Source organism: Grus americana, chromosome 1 (assembly GCF_028858705.1).
Source record: "Grus americana isolate bGruAme1 chromosome 1, bGruAme1.mat, whole genome shotgun sequence".
Lineage (NCBI taxonomy): Eukaryota > Metazoa > Chordata > Aves > Gruiformes > Gruidae > Grus > Grus americana.
The window spans coordinates 57,325,228-57,349,367 of NC_072852.1; the positions used below are offsets into that span (position 1 = coordinate 57,325,228).

Below are 24,140 nucleotides of genomic sequence, written 5' to 3' on the forward strand. Positions count from 1 at the left end.
TCAGCCACCATCCACTATTATGTATGGATATTTAAGGAACCAAAAGGGCGAGCACCAAATGAACAACCAATGCTCCCAGCACATTTAAACAAGAGTGCTTCACACCATTTACTATGGTAAGGCCCTTTTTAAATAAATGTGTGACTCACTGTTTGTTTTCTTCACCAGGAGGTGGAGTCTTGCCATGCCCCTCCATTACAAAATCCTCATGTTCCATCTGCAAAGGCAAGCATTGCAGGTCAGAAATCGGTGGAGCAAAACGCACATCACCTAAAGTGGCCCTATTCCATACGCAACAACTTAAGACAGCCACTTTATCACAGTGGCTGGTCCAGAACAAATCATGTAGTTTCTTAGCAACATATGTACATCTCCAACCCCATTGCTATGGTATCACTTTATAGCACAATTGTCAGAAAATCTTACAATGGAAAAAGAATGATTTAATGGCTACAGCAGAAGACTATCAGTCAGGGTATCTAGGTTCTAAGTTTTGCTCTGTTATGGACTTCCTTTGTCATTCTGAATAAGTATAGCTTCTACCGCTTCTTCCTTTCATATAAAGCAGGAATTAAAAAAAAAAGTTACGTCTACCAACATCTCCGGAGAAAAACCAGAATTTTCAAAGAAACTTATTAACTCCAGACAGAAACTGCTGTGAAAGCAGAGTACTTCTTGTGAAAAATAACTTTTATATGAAAAAGAGACTTTCACTGCACACGCATAGCTTAGTTAGCAGGGTAAAAAAGAGGCCTAAGGGAACCTCAAATAGATGCTGTTCCAATGACAACATAAGGTAGGCATTTCCTTTGGCTCATATGTTAAAAGATTCCAAGGGCACTAAGGAAGTTTTCTGTTTAATTGTTTGCTTTTAAAATACAGTTTTAGTGTACATTTTCAGTAATTTCTGTGGCCAGAAAGAATTACATTATATTTGATCATTAATTAATTACACACTCTTCATTTAATTACTTCAATCGGCCAGATTTTCTTGCACAGGTAGCAAAATATTCTTCTCTTTATACAAAAATTCACCACACACACTTAGTATTTTATGTAAACATCCAGATACACAGTTAGCAATGCTCCACTTCATGTGAAGCCAGCAAACAGGCCACACTGCAACATTCAATAAGCCATACAATAAAGCAACTAAATCATAATCACATACGAATCCATGATCCACTACATTAAACTGGAAAGAGGAGAGAAGCACTATTCAGTCAGTAAAGATAACATGGTTTAGTCACTCTTTGAAGGAGAAAAAAAAAACCCCCAAAAAAACAACAAACACAACAAAACCCCAAACCAGACCAACCCAAAAATCTAGTGGCCACTTTCCCTTGTGCCCCTACCCTCCCCCCAAAAGAATCAAGTTTACTTATTTGTACCTTGATCCTGTTTACAGCTCAAAAATACTGACAAAAACCATTATCTGCATATTGACATCTAACAAGGATATCAGAAGTTACGTTAATTGCCTGCACACACACAGCCCTAAGCAAAACCACAAATGAATCAAGAAACTGATGAACTATAAGGAAGTAATGACATCCAGAATACAGACAGTCAATCAAATGTGTGTAAGGTAATTTCACATTTGTAAACATGTACCCATGTAACCCATAGTCAAAACAGTATTTTCATTTGAAAGCAAGAAAGTTTTGCATTACAGTTTTGAAAACAGCTTGGACTTTTATCCATGTATTCCCACCGTATCAGACACACTGAAATCTATTTGTACCTCAGTCCATATCTGATTCTCAAGAACTCTAACATCTGGAGTCAAAACTGTCTAGCTGAAGAGAAAGGTATTGATTCCACTAATTCTGTTGTTGCAGATGTTAACACACAAGTGTGACAGCTGGTAAATAGCTACAGATTTGTGGCCACATAGCAAACCAGCATGGTTCTGTCCATGAGGGTAAATGTTTGAGAGTTACTCTTACACTTGAAATCGGGAGGTGTTTTAGCCTGTTGCTGGTATGAGACAAGTACAATTCATATGAATGGTAAGCAAGGGAACAGTTTGTGGCCACTACTGGGAAGAAAGATGAAATACAGCATTTGGGAGTAAAGAAGCACTACATACAGCATATATAGTGCTAAACTAACAAGATTCACATATAAAATAGAAATTCAATTTAATGAACCTGTAGAAAAGGAGAGATCATAAAAACTGAAGTATAAAATGGGAATGAATTTAAAACCAACAAAAACTTAGAAAGGAACGGGAAATTATTTTATCAGATCATAAACAAGAAATTGGAATGAGAACTAGAGCACCTAGTAGATCACCACCAGGACAAGGCAATTGCTGAAGTATTGACCATAAAACTGTTGCTTTAATATGAATTTTATATGAAGAATGCTAGTGATGTAGCTGTTCCAGACACATTATCATCTAGCATGCATATCTATCAAAATTACCATTTCAAAGAGAAGTAGGCAAATAATTAAAAACAACAAATCACCTGAGCCAGAGACAAGAAGATTGTAGGTCCAGGCATGATCTGTTTTAAAGCAACTAGAAGATCCCATCTACTTTGAGAAACATTAATCAGCTTGCTCTACTTCAGACAGTAGGCAAAAGTATCTGAAATGACTAAAACCTGCTTTATAAAAAACTGAAGAAGATATGATATGATTATGTCAGCAAAGAAGAAAAAAGAGCTGGGCTTCTTGTAACTTAGAGAAAGGCAATGACAAAGTTTCTCATGATAAGTTCACCAAGAAAATTAGTCACAGACTGAGAAAGTACTTATGAGCACAGAAACTGTTCAATATACCACATAAAGATTAATTGGTAGGTTTTCACTGATAGAAAAAGCTAACAATAAAATACATCAAGACACTAAAAGAGGACATGGGAACTTCAAGAAATTGAGTATTAGTGAACCAGAAAAAAAATATCTCTTTTTATAATGGATGAACAACTAGACTAGTAGGAAGCAGTTGGCTGGTCAGGCTCAGAGGATAATGGTTGCTGCATTGTTATGTTACCTGGAGGATGGTATCAAGTGGGGTTCTGCATGGGTCTACCCTAGGACAAGTCCATTAAACAACTTTACCAATAACTTGAAGGGCGGTAGGGTGTGCTCTGGTCAGATTTTTAAGATAATACTTAACTAAGGTGAAGAGGTTCAGTCAACACATCCATAGACAGGGTTGCCATTCAGATGGACCTAGACAGGCTGGAGGAATGGACCCTGCAGGAACTGTATGAATTCAGACAGGACAAACACAAAATCCTGCACCTGAGAGGCCTTGGCAATGATACAGGCTGGAGACTGGCTGGGGAGCAGTTCTGTCTTGGCAGATAGCAAGCTGATCATAAGCCAGCAGTGTGCCCTGGCAGGAAAGGTCAACATTATCGCAGGCTGCTTTAAGAGCAGCCTTGCCAGCAGATGAGGGAACAGATTATCGCCTCTACTCAGTGCTTATTATTCCAGATATGGTCTAACGCACCTCATTTGGGGTCCCCCAATACAAGAAACACATCCATAAAGTGGATGCAGTAGGCCACAAAGATGCTCAGAGAGTCAGAGCACTTGCCCTGTGAGGAGAGGCTGAGAGAGCTGGGCTTGTTCAGCCTGGAGAAGAGACAGCTTTAGGGAGACCTAACAGCCTGTTACCTACAAAGAGGTCAGCAAGGAGTCAAGCCCCACACAGTGATGCACTGTGACAGGACAAGAAACAATGAAAACAGACAAGAAACAAGAGAGGTCCAGACTGGATATAAGATGACTCATTTTCACCAGGAGAACAGTCAAGCACTGGAACTGATAAGCTCAGACAAGTTTTGTAGTCTCCTTGCTGGCCAGACTGGATAAAATCCCTCGTAACCTGGTCTGATCTCATAGCTGACCCTGTTTTGAGCAGGTCAGACTAGTGACCTTGTGACCTGAATTTCCCAGCAATCCTATGAACACAAAAATAAATTCAGTTTAATGTTGAGAGGAAATGTATAGGAGAAAAAAAAATCCCACCAAATTCTGAACCCAGCAAGAACCTGCACTTCAGTGTGGAAAGGTGTAAGAAAAGTATCTTAGAAAGTTACATCAAAAAAAGAGAAGAAAAAAGGGAAAAGAGAAGAAAAAAGGGAAAAGAGAAGAAAAAAGGGAAAAGAGAAGAAAAAAGGGAAAAGAGAAGAAAAAAGGGAAAAGAGAAGAAAAAAGGGAAAAGAGAAGAAAAAAGGGAAAAGAGAAGAAAAAAGGGAAAGAGAAGAAAAAAGGGAAAAGAGAAGAAAAAAGGGAAAAGAGAAGAAAAAAGGGAAAAGAGAAGAAAAAAGGGAAAAGAGAAGAAAAAAGGGAAAAGAGAAGAAAAAAGGGAAAGAGAAGAAAAAAGGGAAAGAGAAGAAAAAAGGGAAAAGAGAAGAAAAAAGGGAAAAGAGAAGAAAAAAGGGAAAAGAGAAGAAAAAAGGGAAAAGAGAAGAAAAAAGGGAAAAGAGAAGAAAAAAGGGAAAAGAGAAGAAAAAAGGGAAAAGAGAAGAAAAAAACCCCACCACTGAAAAAAATCCCATCCAAACAAACAAACAAAAAACCCCACACCAAACCCACCACCAAAAAACCTAAACTATGCCAAAGAGTAATACAGGGAAAATACTGAAATGACTGTAGCAGAACCATAGTATGTCCTGTTTTGGAATATCGTCCATGAGTACAGCCAGTGAAGCCTCAAAACCCCTCCACAACACTCCAAAAATGTGAGCGCTCAGAATAAAGAAAGGTCTGAGGTAGAGGGAACATTTTTACACAAATAAAATCCAACACGTGGGTTGCAGATCTCCCTCACTGCAAGAGACACATGACTGAGGTATACACACAAAAAAAAGCACAGTTTGACAGTGTTGTAACAAATATCACCCCTTGCTACCACAATATAAATAAAACCTATCTCACTGGCAAAAAAACCCCAATAACATAAAAGGATATACAATTATGTGGAAAATATACTATTAAACAGACAAAAAAAATTAGTTGTTGTACAAATTGCAATATCGAATTTCGCAAGTCCTTGGATTTTATGTTTTATATAGACATGTATATGAAGATTTATTTGTGTCTTAGAAGATTAAAAAACAATAGCAATACAAGCTTTTCCATTTCTGGCAATGAGATCATTTTTACAAAGTGAAAGCGGAAGTTATATATAAGATCATTCCATGGGCCTGATCCACTATAGCAATTTTTGCATTCCTCTTTTTGCAGAACCTTGCCTCAAATTTTCTTTTGCTTGCCTGCATATGTTAAATAATTTCATGATCAGTGATCTGTATTTTTCACTTTTAAATTTGCAGGGTTTAAAATTTTTGCTAGAAAATGCTACATGGTTTATTTAGGCTTCTGAAAATTCCAGAAGCAGCTTATAAATTAATACGCATTTCCAGCTTTCCCTGACATTTAAAAGTAAGAATCACTTTACTGGATAGTTCATCTTAATTCAAAGAGATATCTCACAAAGAGCCTTCTGAAAACAATTAATGAGCAAACTGCCCCAGTAAAATTCCACAGACATTGTTTACATTTTTTTAAAATTAGTTCTTAGGCCCAGCTAATCTATTCATAAGAGCTATTTTTGAGATCAAAAAAAGTACTTAAAAATGGAAATATTTAGGTCTTATTTTCCCAATGACAATAGTAATGTCCCATTGCAGAAAGGATGAGAACATTATTTTAAGTTTTTGATTAAGTGACTACCTGAGGACAAACTGGAGAGAGGAACAGCACATAAGAGCCACAGTTAGCTGAAAATATTCTTCTTTTTCTTCTCCACCCACACTTCTTATAGAATTCCTATGCACATTTCTTCCCCACAAGTGTCTCAGTTTCTCTTCACATCTATCATCACCATATCACATCCAGCACTCTTCTAGTCTTGTTTTTAAGGAAGTTGGAGCCCAAAGCCCTCACCAAGTTTCAGCCATACACAGCATACAGCAACCACAACAGATCCGGCTAACTGCAAGCATTCTGAAAACACATATTCTAAATCTCTGTTCTCTCTTGACTTACACCATGCATAGGAAATGCAATTGTCCTGAATACATAGAAAAAGAGGGGAAGGTATGACAAAACCCTTGGCACCTACTGTATTCCTCCCAAAGAAGGAAGAAAAGGTGGAATGGCAGAGGATCTGAGACACTTTAGTTTCACTTAAAAGGACTGCAAAGGGAGACATTGATTCCAAGAGCAGGAATTGAAGGAAGCACACGCCACACCTGCTTCTCGTGGCAAGGGGCAGAGAAGGCTTCAACTGAAAGCAAGAATGAGAAACACTCTCTTAAACAGCGGGGGCAGGAAAGTCAATAGAAAACTTGCATTTTTAAAACAAGGAACCGCAAGTTGTTGAACTCCCTATTTTCTTATTTCAAATGTTTTTTCCCCTTAAAAAGCCAGGCAGGCACCTGTGAATATCCAAATTTTGACAAAAGTTTACACATTGAGTGTTCTAAATAAAAGACAAATTATTTTATGTAAGTTAAAAAAGTTATTCACAATTAGACACTCAATACTTAATTTTTAGAAAATGAAATATACCAGAAGGAGCTTAGACATAATAAACTATTACTTTTGTTTTTTTCCAGAAGTGCAACACCTGTTACTACAGTTTCATACTACTCTTTCTAAAACTATCTTAAATGAGACCCTTTACTCATTTGATTAATGAGTAAACCTAATCTGGAGTTCCTAGATAAAGTCAGCCACACTTTGAAGGGTCAGAAAGTTTCAAGGGCAAAAGCCTCATCTTTCCTGAATCCTGATGTCGGAAAGCACATTTTCCTAACAAGATTCAACACCTCCTTTAGATATGTTAGCCCACCAAAATTGAACTGAGCATGAGAGAAGCCAATCATTTTCTCAAGGAAAAAGACAGCTGCTTGTAAGAAATCCTATACTTATTACGAATAGCTATTAATTTTAAGCAGTATTTTGTCTTCACCAGTCATAGAAACATATTAACGCAGCTTCATCAGAGAGCTACTACCACTACCTTTTCCCACTAATTCCATAGTTCCTTTTCATAGCTATGGGTTTGGGTTTTTTTTTTTTCTGTTTTATAGAAAAGACTGCAACTAGCCACCTGAGTGATCAGCAGATGAAGACTCTCTTCAGACTCTTCGTTCACTAGCATCTCAAGCACACATGAACTGAAAACCTTAGCTGCCATGCAGCTAGACTCCAGTGACGACCAGCCGAGGTCAAAAGCTGCTCTCTGCAGGTTGTGGCAATTCATTTCCAGTGCTTTATGTTACCTGCTAATTTTAACAGAGTCTACTGCAGGCCCAGCTTACTACTGATAAAGCAGTGTGACAAAACACCACTTTAACACCAGTGCACCTTCCCAATCATCATCAGCAACAGCGCTTATGTAAACAGGCCATCAGCATTTCTTTTGTCTCTCTAATACTTGTTTTAAGTAGAATTGCACAACCTAATCGTTAAAAATCCAAGCAATTAGTCACTAGTCACTACTGCTAACAGCGGTGGAAGCCCTATAAATGCCAAGCAGTTAGAACTTGTCAGAAATCTCAAAGACAATTTGAAGTCTAACAGAAATGTAATCACTACTACAAATTAAAGGAAAGCTGAGTCACCTCTCTGCCTGGCTTTATTATGAGCACTTTGGACAAACTGCATCAGGGAAAATTTTACTCATTAGCAACAGATTAATTAAATTTTTAATTTAACTTATTTTAATAAAAATCAATGCAATTTAGCTGAAACACTTTAATAATTCTTAGGAATAAATTAGTGTTAAGCTAGCATCTCAAAATATGCATAGAATAGCACAGATTGGTTAGCAAAATTAGTCCCAAAATACACTCTTTAGATTAAACCTTAATTTCAGTACAAAACCCCCAAAACTTAGAAATAGTGATTTAAACTTAAAATAAAGAAAATATTAAAAAGACCCGGCTCCTAAAAATGAGAGAGAACAAAGTATTTTTCCAAATCACACAGAGCAAAGTCTTAGAGGCAAGATAGGCATGAAAAGTTATCTGAATTTTTGGTTTCTTTCAGGATTTTGTACAGCATTGTGATGTTACTAAATTTTCATTTGAACCTATTTCTACCCTTTTCCCCTCTCAATTTTGCCAAAGCGCAATCTTGATACACAAAAAATACCAACACAAGATATGAACCATCTCCTACCCTACTCACTATTTTCTTTACGTTTCTCATCAGCATCTAGATTCAGCATTTCGATGTTATTACCATCACACAGTCCTAACTGGTTTTCCTGTTAGTAAAAAGAGAAGTGAAAAAACTTACTAACGTAATCCTACTGCTAAGTCACATATCGCATTCAGTACTCCCTGCTAATCATTTTGAATGCTAACACACTTAAACCACATATAATTACTTTTTAAAATCACTAATCTAATACCTATGTTTGGTATATGCAGCCTAATGGTACTTTAATTCCTGACTCAATGAAATGTTACAACATTAACTATAAATGCCAACACGTTAACATATACCATCATTAAAATGTGCATCATCCTTATAGAACAATAGGACAGATTATCAATGGCAGCTCAATTAATCATTAAGAATAGAGAAGTTACGTAACTCAGAAAATGCAATTTATGTTTCACCTAACTAAGCACAAAACCTGTAGCAGTGGTTAAAAGACTAGAAGTTTTGCTTCTACCTCCAACTGTCATTATTAATCACCAGCAGTTGCAGAAATAATCTATGGCCCATTTTCTATGTAATTTTAAAAATGTTTATGTTAACTAATATTCTGTGAAATACCAAGCAGCTTTCCCTGCTAAGCTTAAAACGAACAGTTTTATGAATATCATGAAAACAACAGTCACAGTTTGGAAATGCTAAAAAGGTCAGGACCCCAGCCAACATTTCATACTGTACAGATAAGAATGTTTACTTAATTAAAAAAAAATTAAATGCATTACTTAGCTGCAAAGTATTTCAAATACAACAGCTTTTATTTATTTTCATCTGAATCTTGCTCTGAAAGCAATTTGAACTACCTAGTTGTTTGCAGCAAGATACTGTTTTGCTGGTAACACCTTCAACCACCAAACATGTTTAAGTCACTCAAGTTATGGTATGACAGAATATCTAGAAATGCCATTTGAAAACTTCAACTCTGAAGCTGCCAAGGCAGCTTTGAATAACAGTTCAGCAACCTCAGACACAAAATGCGTAACATATCCTGAATATAAGCAAAAGTGCGCTCCTTTTCCTACACCACAGTTGATGATGCAGTCCATCCATTTCTTTCCTACTGTGTTCTGTACATACATAGTACAGATCTCAGAAAAATCTGAATTTACTAAGACATGAATAATTCCCATCTTTTATTTAACTAACTTTCTGTATTACTCTTCAGCTAAAGATCATTAGCATTTCACAAGCGATGAATTCCTGCTAACTTCTGCAACTCTGAAAAAATCTTTTACGCTTCCATAACAAATCTTTTACTCTTTCCATTTAGGGGAAAAATCTGACCCGAAAGCCCTTGAACAGTTCACCTGCCACCACTATTTTGAACAGCCACTCATATGCAGCCCAATGACTCTATTTAGCCAATTCATTTTACAGTTAATTTACTATTTATGGTGCAGACACACATGAACAAGTTATAGCAGTTTAAACTGACATCTGTAAGTGGCAGATATTTTGATATACACATTGTTAACCACCCTGACAGAGAAGAGAGGAAACATATTAACTGCTCTCTTCACTTAGGTTTGGAAAGTTAGATGATGCATTGCCACAAAAGGACAACAGGCACAAACAATGAAAAGAATTTTTAATGGCTCAAGAAAACAGGTGATAATCAGAATTACTGAATACTAAATTACACTTTTGCACCACATATTCAATCACGTTCACTGCCACAAATACTGTTTTCTGCTGTTTGTTAGGAGTGACTGAAAGTAACATAATGCAGGCACACACAGAGGTGCTGAAATTATTCTGCCTTAAGGGATCTGACCAGACAGGCAAGGAAGAGAAAGAACAATTAACTTTCTTTTCTGCATTCACAGAAGAGAAATCTATCGTGTGGATTCTAAACACAGAAACTGCCAGTGGCCCAGAAAGTTCCTGAGCAACAAGCAGCTGGAGGCTGAGAGCAATTCTGTTATAGGTAGGTATTAACCCTGCTTTAAACCTGTCTTAGGCATCTACTTTTGACCACTGTCAAAAAGAAGGAACATAGGCTATTCACACTAACAGTGTACAGTTACTTACCAGTTTCTGCAGTTATCAGAATGTAAATCCAAACTTATTTTAATCACAAGAGAGCCACTGACAATGCTGTTTGCTTGTATATTTTTTCCAAATCTCTCAGGATTATTAAAGTTGTTAGATATCTGGCAGACCACCAAACCATTAAAATGCCCACTCATCTCTGAGACAGAACCTGGGCTTTTCTTGCTCACATAAGTTACAACTTGTCCTCAAACACAAAACTCAACCACCACAGGAATAAGTTATTTCTATAGGAATCACACGTGGAAACTATCTGTTGAAACCTACCAATATGGTTTCAGAGTACTTCTGTAACATTTCTTAGCAACCTAATTCCACGCAGGCTTACTATATCTGTAGACAACTATTACATTCTCCCTTCTTCGTAATACACTGCCTTGTCTACTATCCAAATGTCTCAGTGAACAAACTTTAAACAAGTGACAGGAAATGTTGACATGCTTTTAATGTTGCTTTTACCCTCAGGGGATGTTGCACAATGCCTTTTTGCAGAGTTCAAACGTCCTTAGTTGTCCACACACTCACTCTACTGTAATGATGAAGACCAACACTACTATTATTAGTGTCAAGAATAAAAAAACCACAAAGGTCTTCTCCACAAACCCCATATCTACTTCTTCCACACTCAATGAGAGAAGAAAAAATTTTGAGGAACTGAAACAAATTCATACCCATCTAGTTCACAAACTGAAAACAAAGTTATCCTTGTAGGGTCATGCAAATGTATGAAGTCTTGCAAATATATGAAGTCAACGAGACCAGTAAGTTTTACACCTTTCAATGACTCAGCCAAACTAATCAGACTACAAATGATTTGGTAGGGTAAAGTAAGCTTTTACTGTCTGTGGTTCACATCTCTCCCCAAATACCTATTCCCTCAGCCTGCCCTAAGTCAGTAAGATTGAAGACATTTATCAATACTTTCACATCTATAAGATTTTGTTTTAAGTGGCTGATTATATGTAACTCTCACATTGGCATGGACTACAACCACTGCCAACAATACTTTAAAGCCAACACTGAATGGAAAGAGATCAAAAGGCAATATTCTGAAAAGGTAGAAACCCTCAAATTGTGTGCCAATAGTACACCTGCATGATGAGACACTTTATAAGCAAAGCCACCAAGCAATATCCCTGACTGTCTCTGTCTTCAAAGTCATAGTGGGACTGCACCATATTAGCTCTCAAATACAGAACTGCTTTTTAATTTTTAAGCAAATATTATTTGCTTTTTCGTCAGTTTTGCAAAGTATTGTAAGCTGCTGTAATCAACCGAAGGAGATGCTATTGGTTGAGAAAAAAAAAATTATGAAAAAGACAGAACCTTTAAAAGAATGGAAAAGGTGAGTTTAAACTGAGTTTTATTTAAGACTGAGTAATTTTTTCCTTTAGAAATCAGAGATACACACCTGTTCACCACAATGGCATTCCATGCCATTACACTTCCTCCACATGAACGACACATATGAAAAGGCTGGATCAAAGGCCTGTATGATGACAGTTCTTACAGATCTCAAAGTCAATTTGGCAGATGATGGTATTTTCCAAGGGAAAGAACATACAGCATTGTTTTAGCCTTCCCTTTCAAAAGCACTTCAGGGTATTCTGAGATTAGAAAACTGAGAGTCATCTTTCAGTTCGGTACCTGTATTTTAGCAGTCTTCACTATGGGTAAATAGGTTTCACATGAGTAACCCATCTTGGCTCTGTAAAAAACAGTACACCCAACTGGCAAAATCTTGCACTCGATCCTGAATTTCTTTTAAAATGTCCAAATAGCTAAGCTATGAACAGCGTTCCTTTACAATAGTTCAAGTAGTATTGTCTGTTTAATTCCACGTTCTTTTTCGCAAAGTCCTCAACAATTTTACCTTGTTTATAACTGCGGTTTTATAAAGCCAGTAGACCCTGATAACATACTGTACTGGTTTTGGCTGGGATAGAGTTACATTTCTACACAGTAGCTAGTATGAGGCTGTGTTTTGGATCTGTACTGGAAAAAGTGTTGATAACACAGGGATGTTATTGTTATTGCTGAGCAGTGCTTACAGAGAATCAAGGCCTTTTCTGCTCCTCAGACTGCCATACCAGCAAGTAGGCTGGGGGTGTACAAGAATTTGGGAAGGGACACAGCCAGGACAGCTGACCCCAACTGACCAAAAGGATATTCCATACCATATGACGTCATGCTGAGCAATAAAACTGAGGTGGGGGTGTGTGGAGGTTGGCAGGGGCTGCCATTGCTCAAGGACTGGCTGGGCATCAGTTGGTTGGTGATGAGCAATTGTTTCATTTTGCATCACTTGTTTTTTCTTGGGTTTTATTTTCCTCTCTTTGTTGGTTTCCCCCCTCCTCTTTTTTTTTTTTTTTCCCTAATTATTAAACTGTCTTTATCTCAACCCACATGTTTTCTAACTTTTACCCTTCCAATTCTAGCCCCCATCTCACTGGGTGGAGAGTAAGTGAGCAGCTGTGTGGTGCTTAGTTGCTGGCTGGGGTTAAACCACGTACTGCAATTACAGCTTTTTGATACAATGCCTTGAAATTCAGTTATAAACTCACAAGCAGGTTTTAGGTTTTTTTCCCCATGTAGGAAGGTTCAACTGTGCAGTGTTTTGTAGCAAAGTGTTATTAGGTTCTTTTGTTGGCCACAGTGTTAAAGTTCAAGAGAAAATCTAACCCAAAATTTCTGCTCCCCTTAATGGACTATGTTAATTTCTTTTTCAAACAAGAAGAGTATGCCATAACATTTTTACAAGCTTTAATAACATGTCATTAAAAGGGAGGACTACTTTATTAACTTAAGATTTAAAGTAATTTCATTCTTTACTGAGAGATTAATGGATTTTTATTTTAAATACAGAATATGCAAAGATTTTTGGTTTCAAATTACTCTCCTAAGGAGTCGTAACATTTTCAGGTTAGAAAAATGAAGCTAGCAGAGCATTATGAAGATGACATCAGTTTCTGTTGTGAAAAATTGTCTTTGTGCTGAAGAGTGATTTAAACAGAAGGCAAATGCTAGTTCACAATTAGACACGAAAAGGCAAGAAAAATCAGAATTAACCAGGATGAGAACAGGCAGGCAATAATGTAAGGGAAAGATTCATGTTGACAGATAAGAACAGCGGGGCAACTTGAAAGGAAATAAGGATTAACAAGTAACCTCAGGACAGCTTGATAAGTGGCACCGAACAGTGAGACTGAACAACAGGACAAGCCTCAATGTTTGTGTCACTGGTTTTGAAAAAGCCACGTAAGTGTGGAAAGGTTTTTAGACTACCTATTCAGTTCAGTAATTATTTCTATAAATACTAATGAAAAATTTGAATAAAAATACATTTATCTAACACCATACAGTAGAGAAACTCTTCCCTTTTCCTGTACTTATTCAGAGCTGAACATTATTATAAATCTTGTACAGCCACATTGTTCAAAATTCTGTGTACCTAGATTTTTATAATACAAAGCATTAAAAGGGCAGAACTAGCTATTTTTCCTCCTTTTCTTCTACAACACTGAATCAAAATCATGATTGATAAATACTCTTCTAAAGACAACGTTGGTGAAAGTCCCTCCCTCCTTGCAAATTCATAGGTTTTTACTTTGAAAGATAAGAGGAACAACAAGGAGTGGAGGGAGAAATTTTACATGACATGAAATTTTTAATTGCATTTTTTGAGAAAGAAGTTTGCAACATGCACTCAAAATTCCTGACAATACTGAAAGCAATCTAACAGTACTTCAAATCAGGCATAAAATTTTAGCTTCCTCCTGCAATATTTTACAGCAAAGGAACAACTGAGAAACAAAGTTTTAAGTGTTGTCTGTGCAGTAATCCTTAACAGATGGATGAAAACAGCTGAAAAGAAATCAGCCACAAACAAGAAGCTCAGTGCTTGTTGATGTTTTTCAGAGTACCAAGGCCATTAATGGAAAAAGCCTAGTAATCATTAGTGGCAAATTAACTACCACAAAATATAATTTAAAAAAATAAAATAAAATCATAATCCAAAGAACAGTAGAGGGTGTGGGGCTCCAAGTAGAAATTTTTTTTGTTGGGTTTGGATTTTTTTAGTGAAGGGAGGAAAAGAAACCCTGAAAAGCCAGAAATCAGACACCCTGTCTCCCAACTATTTTATAAAGTGAAAGCATACTTTGCTGTATGATATTCACCAGCAGATCATATGGATAAAATAGACCCAATATTCCTGTCAGATAAGAATTCTACATCTCCCAAAAATAACTATGTTTTTAAAAACTCTACACTTATTTGAAAAAGCTTACTTCTGTACAGGTTGTTTCCCCTCTTTGTGGCACTGATATTAGATAATTATTGGAATCAAGAGTGTGCTATTGACAGGTGCCAGCTATCTTCACTATGTTGATGCCATTTTAACAGAAAGAGTATTTTCTGACAGTCTGACAAGGAAGAAACCATGAGATCAAACAATGGAACCAGTTAAGATGAAAAGCCCTGGCAAGAAAACTACCAAGACAGTAAATTTCTCCAAAAGCAGCCTATGGGGCAGGGCGGGCGGGGGTGGGGAAGGAGCACGTGCAAAACCCACTCTTCACTGGAAAGCAATCCAATGAATGACATAAAGGTTACGCTGCCAAAAAACTAGAGAGAAGAACTGTAGAAATTTCAAAATTGAAGTTGAAAAATTGTATACAAAATTGAGAAGAATGAGAATTCAACTCAACTACAATATAATAAATTACAAAATGAAATAAAAATGTATGCATTAATAACAGTGGGGAAACAAACATTAAAGTGAGGACTGAGTCCATCAGTAACTTTCCTGAAGCTTAATTACCAAAAAGTTGCCACTGGATTTCTGTCATTTATTTCAAGACTGGCAAAGGCAAGCATGAAGACCTTTTGCAGCAGTGCCACCAGGTTGACAGGAGTCAAGCAAGATTATCATTCTTCATGATGTCTGACAGCAGGGATTAAGTTTTCTAATCATACCTCACATAATGTTAATTAGTTCAAAGCACATAAATATTTAAAGTGACCTGCTCATTTCTACATGATGCACAATTTTTTTGTTGGGTTTTTTTTATAACAGAAAGAAATCTCCTTTTCCCTTCAAGGCTTGGTCTTGTTATCTCAGAATACTGCACAGTCTAGGATGTCAGAAAATCTGAAACAGTTATAGAACCAAACCAGTTCACAAGGAATAAAGCATGATATATCATTTGTTTTCCATTGTATGACAGAGTCTTCATGTATAACTTCTTAAGTTATTTTCAAACTGGCACCATAAGAAAGTTAATTCTTGCAGTACCCAGATCTTTATATCCTGATGTTCATGGTATCTCCATGAAAGATGATTTTGATGTCATCCCTGACACCCCAGAATACTTCATTCCAGTCTACCTCAGCCTACAAAAAATTTGGTTCCTCAAGCCATGCCCTTGTGATTCCAGAAGAGACGTACCATGGCTTCTTAGTGATTAGGACTGCTAACAGCATTAACATCCTGCCTTTTCCCCTGCTACTGGGCAAGAACATAAAAAGCAGAGTGACATCTTTTCTATCAATTAAACATTCTTTTAATTGAAAACTCTAGAAACAAATATTGATAACTGGTCGTGACATCTGCAGTCTCAGGTAGACTATTACTCTAATCATTGTTTTTCCTGCAATACATATCAACAAGAACCCCTCTTGCTCTGTCGTTTTGTGGAGTCAGAAGGGTCAACTATTAATACTCTGAGATAGAACTCCATGTAGTGAGCCTTACTCTTTACAAAAAAAATTATGAGCACGTCTTTCCATGGTGATAAAGACAAAACACCTTGATATCAATATAACAAAGATATCTTTATAGTTACTATACTTTCTTTCCCTCAAGTTCAATGTATACTTATGGAAAATAAGACAGATCAATTTTAAACTCAAGATCAGCTTAAGACAATGTCAGAAGTGATTGTTAGGTGACATTTTGATGAAGACCCTTCTTGGCAAAATATAATACAGCACAGAAGGGATTTGGCTACAGAGTCTAAAGATAATTTTCCATGTCTGCTTGTTCAAGTGCTTTTCAAGTTAAATTCAGCTGAAGCGATAACAGGAACGTTCTGCAACAGGCCCAAATGTAGGTTTCCCACTTCTTGTCAAGACCAAAACCGAGTAAGAGAGAAATTCCGAACTGTGGGGAAGTACCTACCAGAGCCCTGAGCATCTTGCATTCTGAAAAGAAAAAAACCAAGTACCAAGCACAATCACAGCAGGGCCATTTGCTACTAAACAGAAAAGCTCCAAGTGTAGCTGATATCAAGGCATTCCAGCATGTAGACCTGGGCCTTTGTCTTTTGAACATGAAGTGGTTTTTAATTTATATTTTATGTTAATTTTATGTTTGTATCCTAAGATACAAACAAAAAAGTATAAAAATAAATTCTACACTCTTTTCCTCCACCTTTTGCAACAATAGCTTTAATACTGTTGTTGAAGTCCTACAAGACTGAAGAAATAATTTCAAGACAGAAAGCTTGCCCACTTTTCTTTCATAATTCTTCTGAGGCGTCCAATAAAAGATGCTATGAATCACCATAAACAGTAATTTCATTCTTTGTATCACATGCAAAAATCTCTTTTTGGCCAGAAATGAATTACTCAGAACAAAAGCTAAGAATGGTGCCTTAATCTGACCTCATATACGATATAATCAAACTTATCGTCACTGAAGAAGCTGGAATGTGCTTAATCAGCATTAACTAATCTCATAAGACCGATGAGCTGCAGACTCAACTTCTACAGTGTTTAAGAGAAGAGCTTCAAAGGAGCTGCTAACATATGAAGTGTTCCAAGTCCTTCTTAAATGTTTGTAGGAAATAAAATGCTAGAAGATGATGGATTCTTTAGATATCATTTACAGGTTCAAAAAATAATTTCTAGTGAAGGCAAAAGAATAGGTAAATTATGGGATTTTTGAGTACAGAGTGTAAACTGAGTGAGGTCCAAAAGGATTGCCAGTATTTAAATACGGGTATAAAAAAACCACCTAGAAAAACACAGAAGAAATGATCCACTGATCTGAACAATAAGCATAACAATAATTATATATTTAGCTTTTATTTACAGATTAGTGTTTTGGAATGGGTAAAAAGGGAAGAAACGAAAAATTCGTTCATTCATATGAATGAATAGGTAGCTATATTAGTGTCTTCAAAGCACAGAACTAACTCCTTCCAAAAAAACTCATGTCATCTGCCTGGAGGAATTGGGAGGGGTGATGGGGAGGTTAGACGGGGGAGGGGGAGAAGAGGAGGAAAAAAAAGTTCTGACAAAAGGAAAAAACCTGAACTATATTACTGAAGTCTTAAAAAAATATTTGTTAGAAAAATGTATCTTTATGAAAATGGCTCACTAGATCATGTAAACATTTGTAAATTAAAAGACATCATTTTAATGATACAAGACAATATAGTGGAATATAGTTTGCCTAAATTCTAAATTGTTTTGAACACTTTTTTGGAATACTTTTCATTGGAGGAAAAAAGTTTCAAAAGAGAGTTACTTCAATCTACTTCCTGCCACACAGACAAAAAATGAAATCTATGTATCCATATAGACATATAAATACAGGCACCTGTGCATATATACATAAATATGTACACACACACAGATTTTCTCTGATGAAAAGTAAGCACCAGTAGCCACGCTAATAAAATCAGTAATTAATTGCACCATGATGTTTCCTCTCACATGTCTATCCCCCACTGAACCTTGCAATCGCATCCTTGTGAAGAGATACATTCGATACCCTGGATGGTTGCAGGTTCATCCACTGATAAGTTTTCATTTGTCAGCTCCTAATCTAGTGAGCCTTCCTTCAAAGCCATTTAAAATTAACACAATTCCTACAGTACATGCAGGACAATTGCCAAATACATTCTCTAATAATTAATCACCCCCTAACTTGATGCCTACAGTTTAAAAAAAACCATTTTGTTCTATTAGAGCACAAAATGATGAGAACATCTCTCAAAAAAGCGCCAGCTATAAACCAACAAATTTTAATTTTAGTATTCCAGTTTTTTGCTTTTTCAGCCAGTCTCTTATATAAAACTACAAGCAAGCTAAAAATGATTCAGATTTTTGTGAAATTTAGGAGCCATATTTTAAACACAGATCAGCTGCCGAGTTAACACTAACTCGTTGAAATAGTCAGGACTATAAAATAAATTTATAAACCTGTTGAAGAATATGATAATCACTAAGTCATTATGTAAACCAAAGCAATTTGTGACTCAACATCTGCATCTTCAAGAAGTAAGCAAAAAGCAGGACACGATCAACATTATATTCAACAGCACGCTTTATAGTCTCTTCTCCCAACAAGGTATATTGAGAATCAGAGGTACCTTTAAAAGCAACATACTGTCCAGTCTCACAACAAAGCACATGCTGACAAGTACAAAGAAACAAGAAGCAGAACACCTTGAGTATAGATCAGTCAGCAATCCACAAACACTGACACCTGCACCTAAGGGCCCACATGCCTAATTCTTTAAGTTGAGAGGGTGGGTGGGTAGGACAGAAAGCTTGACAAACCCTTCCAGTTCTAACAAACAGAATATAGTCAAGGTTAGTATTTCTTTACAAGAGTTTCCTCTTTTCTTCCTGGGAGTGCCTGAAGACACACATTGCAATCCTTCGTAGACGGCAAAAAAGCCTGTCTTTCTAAAGGCCTTTAAAAACTTTATTTTTGAAATGTATCCAGGGTAATAAATTTTGTTTACTTGCATGCAGGTATTTATTAAAAATACCACCAGCAATCAATGTTCACTCCATGTATCCCCCATTTCAGCCAAGCAAGCTATTGCTCCTCCAAAACACAGTGGCATTTACCTCATTGACCTTGGGACTGCCTTCCTCCAGTATTTCTCCCTCATCAGTTTGCATGGGAACAGGATCTGTGCAAAGTTCTGCAGAAATGCAAAATACTGCCTAAAAGATAAAAAAAGAAAGATATGTTTTTAAAACAATGATTTTTCTGCCTTTAACACTGTTATGTGAGACTGCAGTGCACATAAATAACAATTCTAGGCTATGACCTTTAACGTTCCCATTCTGCACATATTCACTGAATTTATGTTTTACACGAACAAGTCAACTGTTATTCAGGATAAGACATAACTCTACTTAAGAGGAAAGAAAAGCACCTAACAGGAATGTACTTTCTTTTTAACTTTAAAATATGTCACTGCTAAGTATTTAATGTATTAATTGTATTTACTCATTAAAGCTATGGTCAGTAAGGAATAATCACATGGACTAGAGCTGAGCAATTCTTACTTACTAGGAAATAGCTTTTATGCAAATATAAGTTTCGCAGATTCGGTTAACAGACAATCAAAAGGTTATTAGTTTGAAAAATTGTTAGACTTCCAGTCATCCCACAGTATCTCTGAATTCTTACTTAAAGGAATTTTTCCTTGACTTTATTTTAAAAATAAATACATTATAGGCTCTAAATGGTGCAGGGAACTGATAAAATCATTAATTTTTAGGTCAACATTTCCAGTCTTACACAGGGCAACAGTTCCCAGTGTTTCCAATATTCAACACTACTTGGTAACTTGTTTTTAAATGTTTGACAGTGTCAGTGCAGTTCCAACCGAACAAAATCTACACCCCAAACTCCATTCTTAGCATTGTAAAGTAACACATGGAAGAACACAATAGAGTCAGGGAGACTTTGGTTACAAAGATTAGAATGTCTTCTACTCCAGAGGATGAGCCATCTTTTAGAAGTAATGGATCAAATTAATCAATTTAGGAGACCAAACGCACCAGCATAAATTCAGCGGGAATCTCTCACTCTCAAAATTCAAGACAAGCTATCAGTGGATCTCTAATGTTCCAGGTATGTGGAAAGTAAGGGCTCACACTGAGTTAAAAACTATCTTAAAACCAAGAGCTGTTGGCCATTAACAGCTGTCCCTCTCAAGATGCTCTAACTCTTCAATTGCACCAGCATTTAAAAATCATTTAAAGTCTTTCCACTTCATTTTTGCACCTCAGCTACAGAGCTGCTGACTCTACTGTCACCTTTACAACAGCAATTAAAAGCTTGGAAACTGACAGCTTTGGAGTATCCCCCATATCCTGGGCTGCATGAAAAGAGGTGAGACCAGCAGGTCAAGGGAGGTGATTCTCCCCCTCTACTCTGCTCTGGTGAGACCCCACCTGGAGTACTGCATCCAGCTTTGGTTTTGGCTGGAGTTCAGTTAATGTTCTTCATAGTAGCTAGTATGGGGCTATGTTTTGGATTTGTGCTGACTCATGAGACCCCACCTGGAGTACTGTGTTCAGCTCTGGGGCCTCAACATCAGAAAAACATGGACCTGTTGGAGTGAGTGCAGAGGAGGGCCATAAAGATGATCAGAGGGCTGGAGCACTAAAAGAGGATGCATTTAGATTAGCTATAAGAAAGAAATTCTTTACTGTGAGGGTGGTGAGGCACTGGAACAGGTTGCCCAGAGAGGTTGTGGATGCCCCCTCCCTGGAAGTGTTCAAGGCCAGGTTGGATGGGCCTTTGGGCAACCTGGTCTAGTGGACAGCGTCCCTGCCTATGGCGGGGGGGTGGAACTAGATGGTCTTTGAGGTCCCTTCCAACCTAAACCATTCTATGAGTCTATGAGTGCAAATAGTAGCAAGGTCAAAAAGAGAAAGTTTGGAAATTGTTCATCTAGATGCACCTCCTTCATTTCCAGGTTAAAGCCTGTTGTTCATAAGGTAAGGCTGTCTGCACTGCCAACGTCTTCTGTATGTTATGCATAGGTAGACAACATCTTTCATGGCTATTAAGTTGACACAAGGATTGAAGAATATGTTCTACAAATATAAAGGGCCTGAAGCTACAAAATGTTACATGCAACTTATTAAATCTTATAACCAACAAGATGTTATGTTCAGTAATACCATACATTCTCACACAAAGCATGAGAGCTGCAAAGACTTACAGCATAGTAATTTCCTTTTCTGGGGAAAGAAAAGTGAGGATAAAGTAGAACTCTCACCCAAGTCCTCAACAAATATTCTGCCTGCAGCATATAATAAAAAATCGTAGGTATCAAATGCTAAGCAAGACTTGTATCCTGCATCTATGTCAAGAGCCTCCTGCATATAGCAAGTATTTCTTGCTGCCCAGCTATCTTCTGTTCTGCAGCAGGAAGGAGGAGGCCAGGCTGGGCAGTCCCTGTCCATGGTACTTCACCACACCGAGTTTCTGAAACCCACTGCAGAGCTTCTGGAGATGGGAGTTTCCGAGCAATATTTTGCAGTATCAGATTCAAGTAATTAGGAAGCTCCACAGATAGTCTGATGTCTAACAGCCAAACAGCTTCAGCCAGAAGGACCGCTGTGGCACTGAACTGGCTTCAAATCAGAGAAACAAGCAACATTGTACTTGAGCTACAGAAGCATTTAAAAAGCTTATAAAATAAAACAAGAGCAGATAGGTCAGGCCAAGATCACTGCAAAGATAGGTCACTGTTCAAATATGAACCTCTGTAAAACTGTCATATTTATCTTCTGAGATATCCCTCACTACCAGAGGAATGGGAAGTGATATTATATTATTATATAATATTATTATAATTATTATTGACAGCAGCCCTCAGAAGGACTTGGGGGTGTTGGTTGATGAAAAGCTCAACATAAGCTGGCCATGCATGCTTGCAGCCTAGGAAGCCAACTGTAAACTGGGCTGCATCAAAACAAGCGTGACCAGCAGGTCAAAGGAGGTGATTCTGCCCCCCTACTCTGCTCTGGTGAGACCCCACCTGGAGTACTGCATCCAGCTCTGGGGCCCCCAATATAAGAAGGACAAAGACCTGTTGGAGCGAGTCCAGAGGAGGGCCACGAAGATGACCAGAGGGCTGGAGCATCTCTCCTATGAGGACAGGCTGAGAGAGTTGGGGTTGTTCAGCCTGGAGAAAAGAAGGCTCTGGGGAGGCCTTATAGCAGCCTTCCAGTACCTGAAGGGGGCCTACAAGAATACTGGAGAGGGACTGTTTACAAGGGCAAGTACTGATAAGACATGGGGTAACAGGTTTAAACTAAAGAGGGTAAATTTAGATTAGGTATTAGGAAGATAATCTTTACTGTGAGGGTGGTGAGGCACTGGAACAGGTTGCCCAGAGTAGCTATGGAGGCCCCCTCCCTGGAAGTGTTCAAGGCCAGGTTGGATGGGGCTTTGGGCAACCTGGTCTAGTGGAGGGTGTCCCTGCCCATGGCAGGGGGGTTGGAACTAGATGGTTTTTGAAGTCCCTTCCAACCCAAACCATTCTATGAATATTTGACACCAGTTTTTATATATTACTCCTGGAAGACAAAAAACTACCAACCACTGCACCTCAAAGAAAACAAAAAGTCAGTAGAACTAGGAAATAAAAAAAATGGAAAGGCTAGAAGAACAAAGATAAGCAAGCTCTCCCACAAAAGACAGATTAAATACACTGGAACTATCCATAGCTCAGAGAGAGTAAGAAACAGAAAAAGAGAGAGAAATAGATAAAAAAACAAATGTAGCAGAAGAGGAGAAGAGAGTTTATTCAGTCTTCATTTGTCCCATAATTCATGTTTTATCAGCTTTAATGTTCAAAACATGTATTGTACTGTTTCATACAATGCTCAGACTGAACTCACTCACACGGGATGGCAAGAAGGTGGAAGTTTTAAAAGACTCTAATTTACTGGAAAAATTCATAGGGGGAGAAGAAAATACACACAAAAAAAAAAATCTTGCAGCTGGTGTAGGAAGACCCTAAGCCACAGACTGCAAGAGGTGTTGCAAGAGGAAGTTTTGCCAAATGCTGCCCTTCTATTGTATTTTTCCCCATTACATTTGCTTCTGGCTTCTTTCAGGAGACAAAACATCAGGCAACAAGCTACGAGACAAATTCAATACTATCATTTATACACTCTTTCTGCATACGTGAATCCTTGATTCCCATGGCCACCGGCACAAGAGTACTGCATTTCAAGTTTATTTATTGCCAAAAGCAGGCATCTGGGAATTCCTGAATCCATGGGAAACTACCTCTGTGGCAGACTTTTGTAGCGGCCATTTACAACTGAGGATGACTTCTCAGCCAACAAAGTGACTGCTTAGTGCCAGCATGTGAAGAAATAATGTAATTATTCCATGTTGTTGACACCACCTCTTCAGCGCACTAGCTTCTGAGCAGAGGGCTGAAGACCACACATAGCGTAATTTTTGTACACAGAGGACAGACAGGCAATCAGAATTTGTAGTAGTGTCCTATAGGATTGGAAAAAAGGCAAAATGCCGAAAGGCATTATTTACTTATTTCCAGTATTTGTGTGATATGCCAGGTTTCCAGGGGATAAAAATACATAAAGTTTATAGACAGTCCATTTAGATTTTCAGATCCAACATCTATCAACAAAGTCACTCTTGGAAAAGGTCAAAAGTAAGATAATCCTCCTCTTCCATTCTTGCATATACCCACCAAAACTACTTCAGATGGGACTGAAATCCCCCAATCTTTTTATTCACCTGATGTTTTCTAGAAAAATTAACTAGCTTTGGCTTCAGTCAGGACTGCAAGGAAAATCTGACAAATAGTGATGCACGGGTATGTCCACTTATGTAGCAGATGCATGTCTAAAGTTAGGAACAGTTTTTATTTAACTCTTTAAAATATCATGCAGTGATGAGAATCTATTCTCAAAGGTAAAAACACTTGCTAATATGAATTAGGTACAGTTCTTACAAACTTTAATGCCTACTACAATACTGTCCTGTCATAAACCAATACGGCTTTGGGACAATCCATTTTGATTTTTAGTCCTATTTATGTTCCATCTCTTTCTGCAGCAGAGACATACACATTTCATTCA

The 24,140-nt window shown here is 37.5% G+C and overlaps 1 protein-coding gene across 20 annotated transcripts in view; it reads right to left on the bottom strand.

The window, feature by feature from the left end:
- TNRC6B (trinucleotide repeat containing adaptor 6B) overlaps positions 1–24,140 on the bottom strand; it is a 146,421-nt gene that overhangs the window by 104,994 nt on the left and 17,287 nt on the right. For 15 of the 20 annotated variants that reach the window (XM_054807846.1, XM_054807751.1, XM_054807745.1 and 12 more), the window contains 2 exons: positions 19,119–19,217; positions 150–217 (listed from right to left, as the gene is read on the bottom strand). In XM_054807846.1, coding sequence (XP_054663821.1) covers positions 150–217; positions 19,119–19,172 — 122 coding nt within the window. In that variant the 5' untranslated portion in view covers positions 19,173–19,217. The remainder of the gene's footprint in view (positions 1–149; positions 218–19,118; positions 19,218–24,140) is intronic. The other 5 variants (XM_054807909.1, XM_054807773.1, XM_054807899.1 and 2 more) reach the window with 1 other exon arrangement.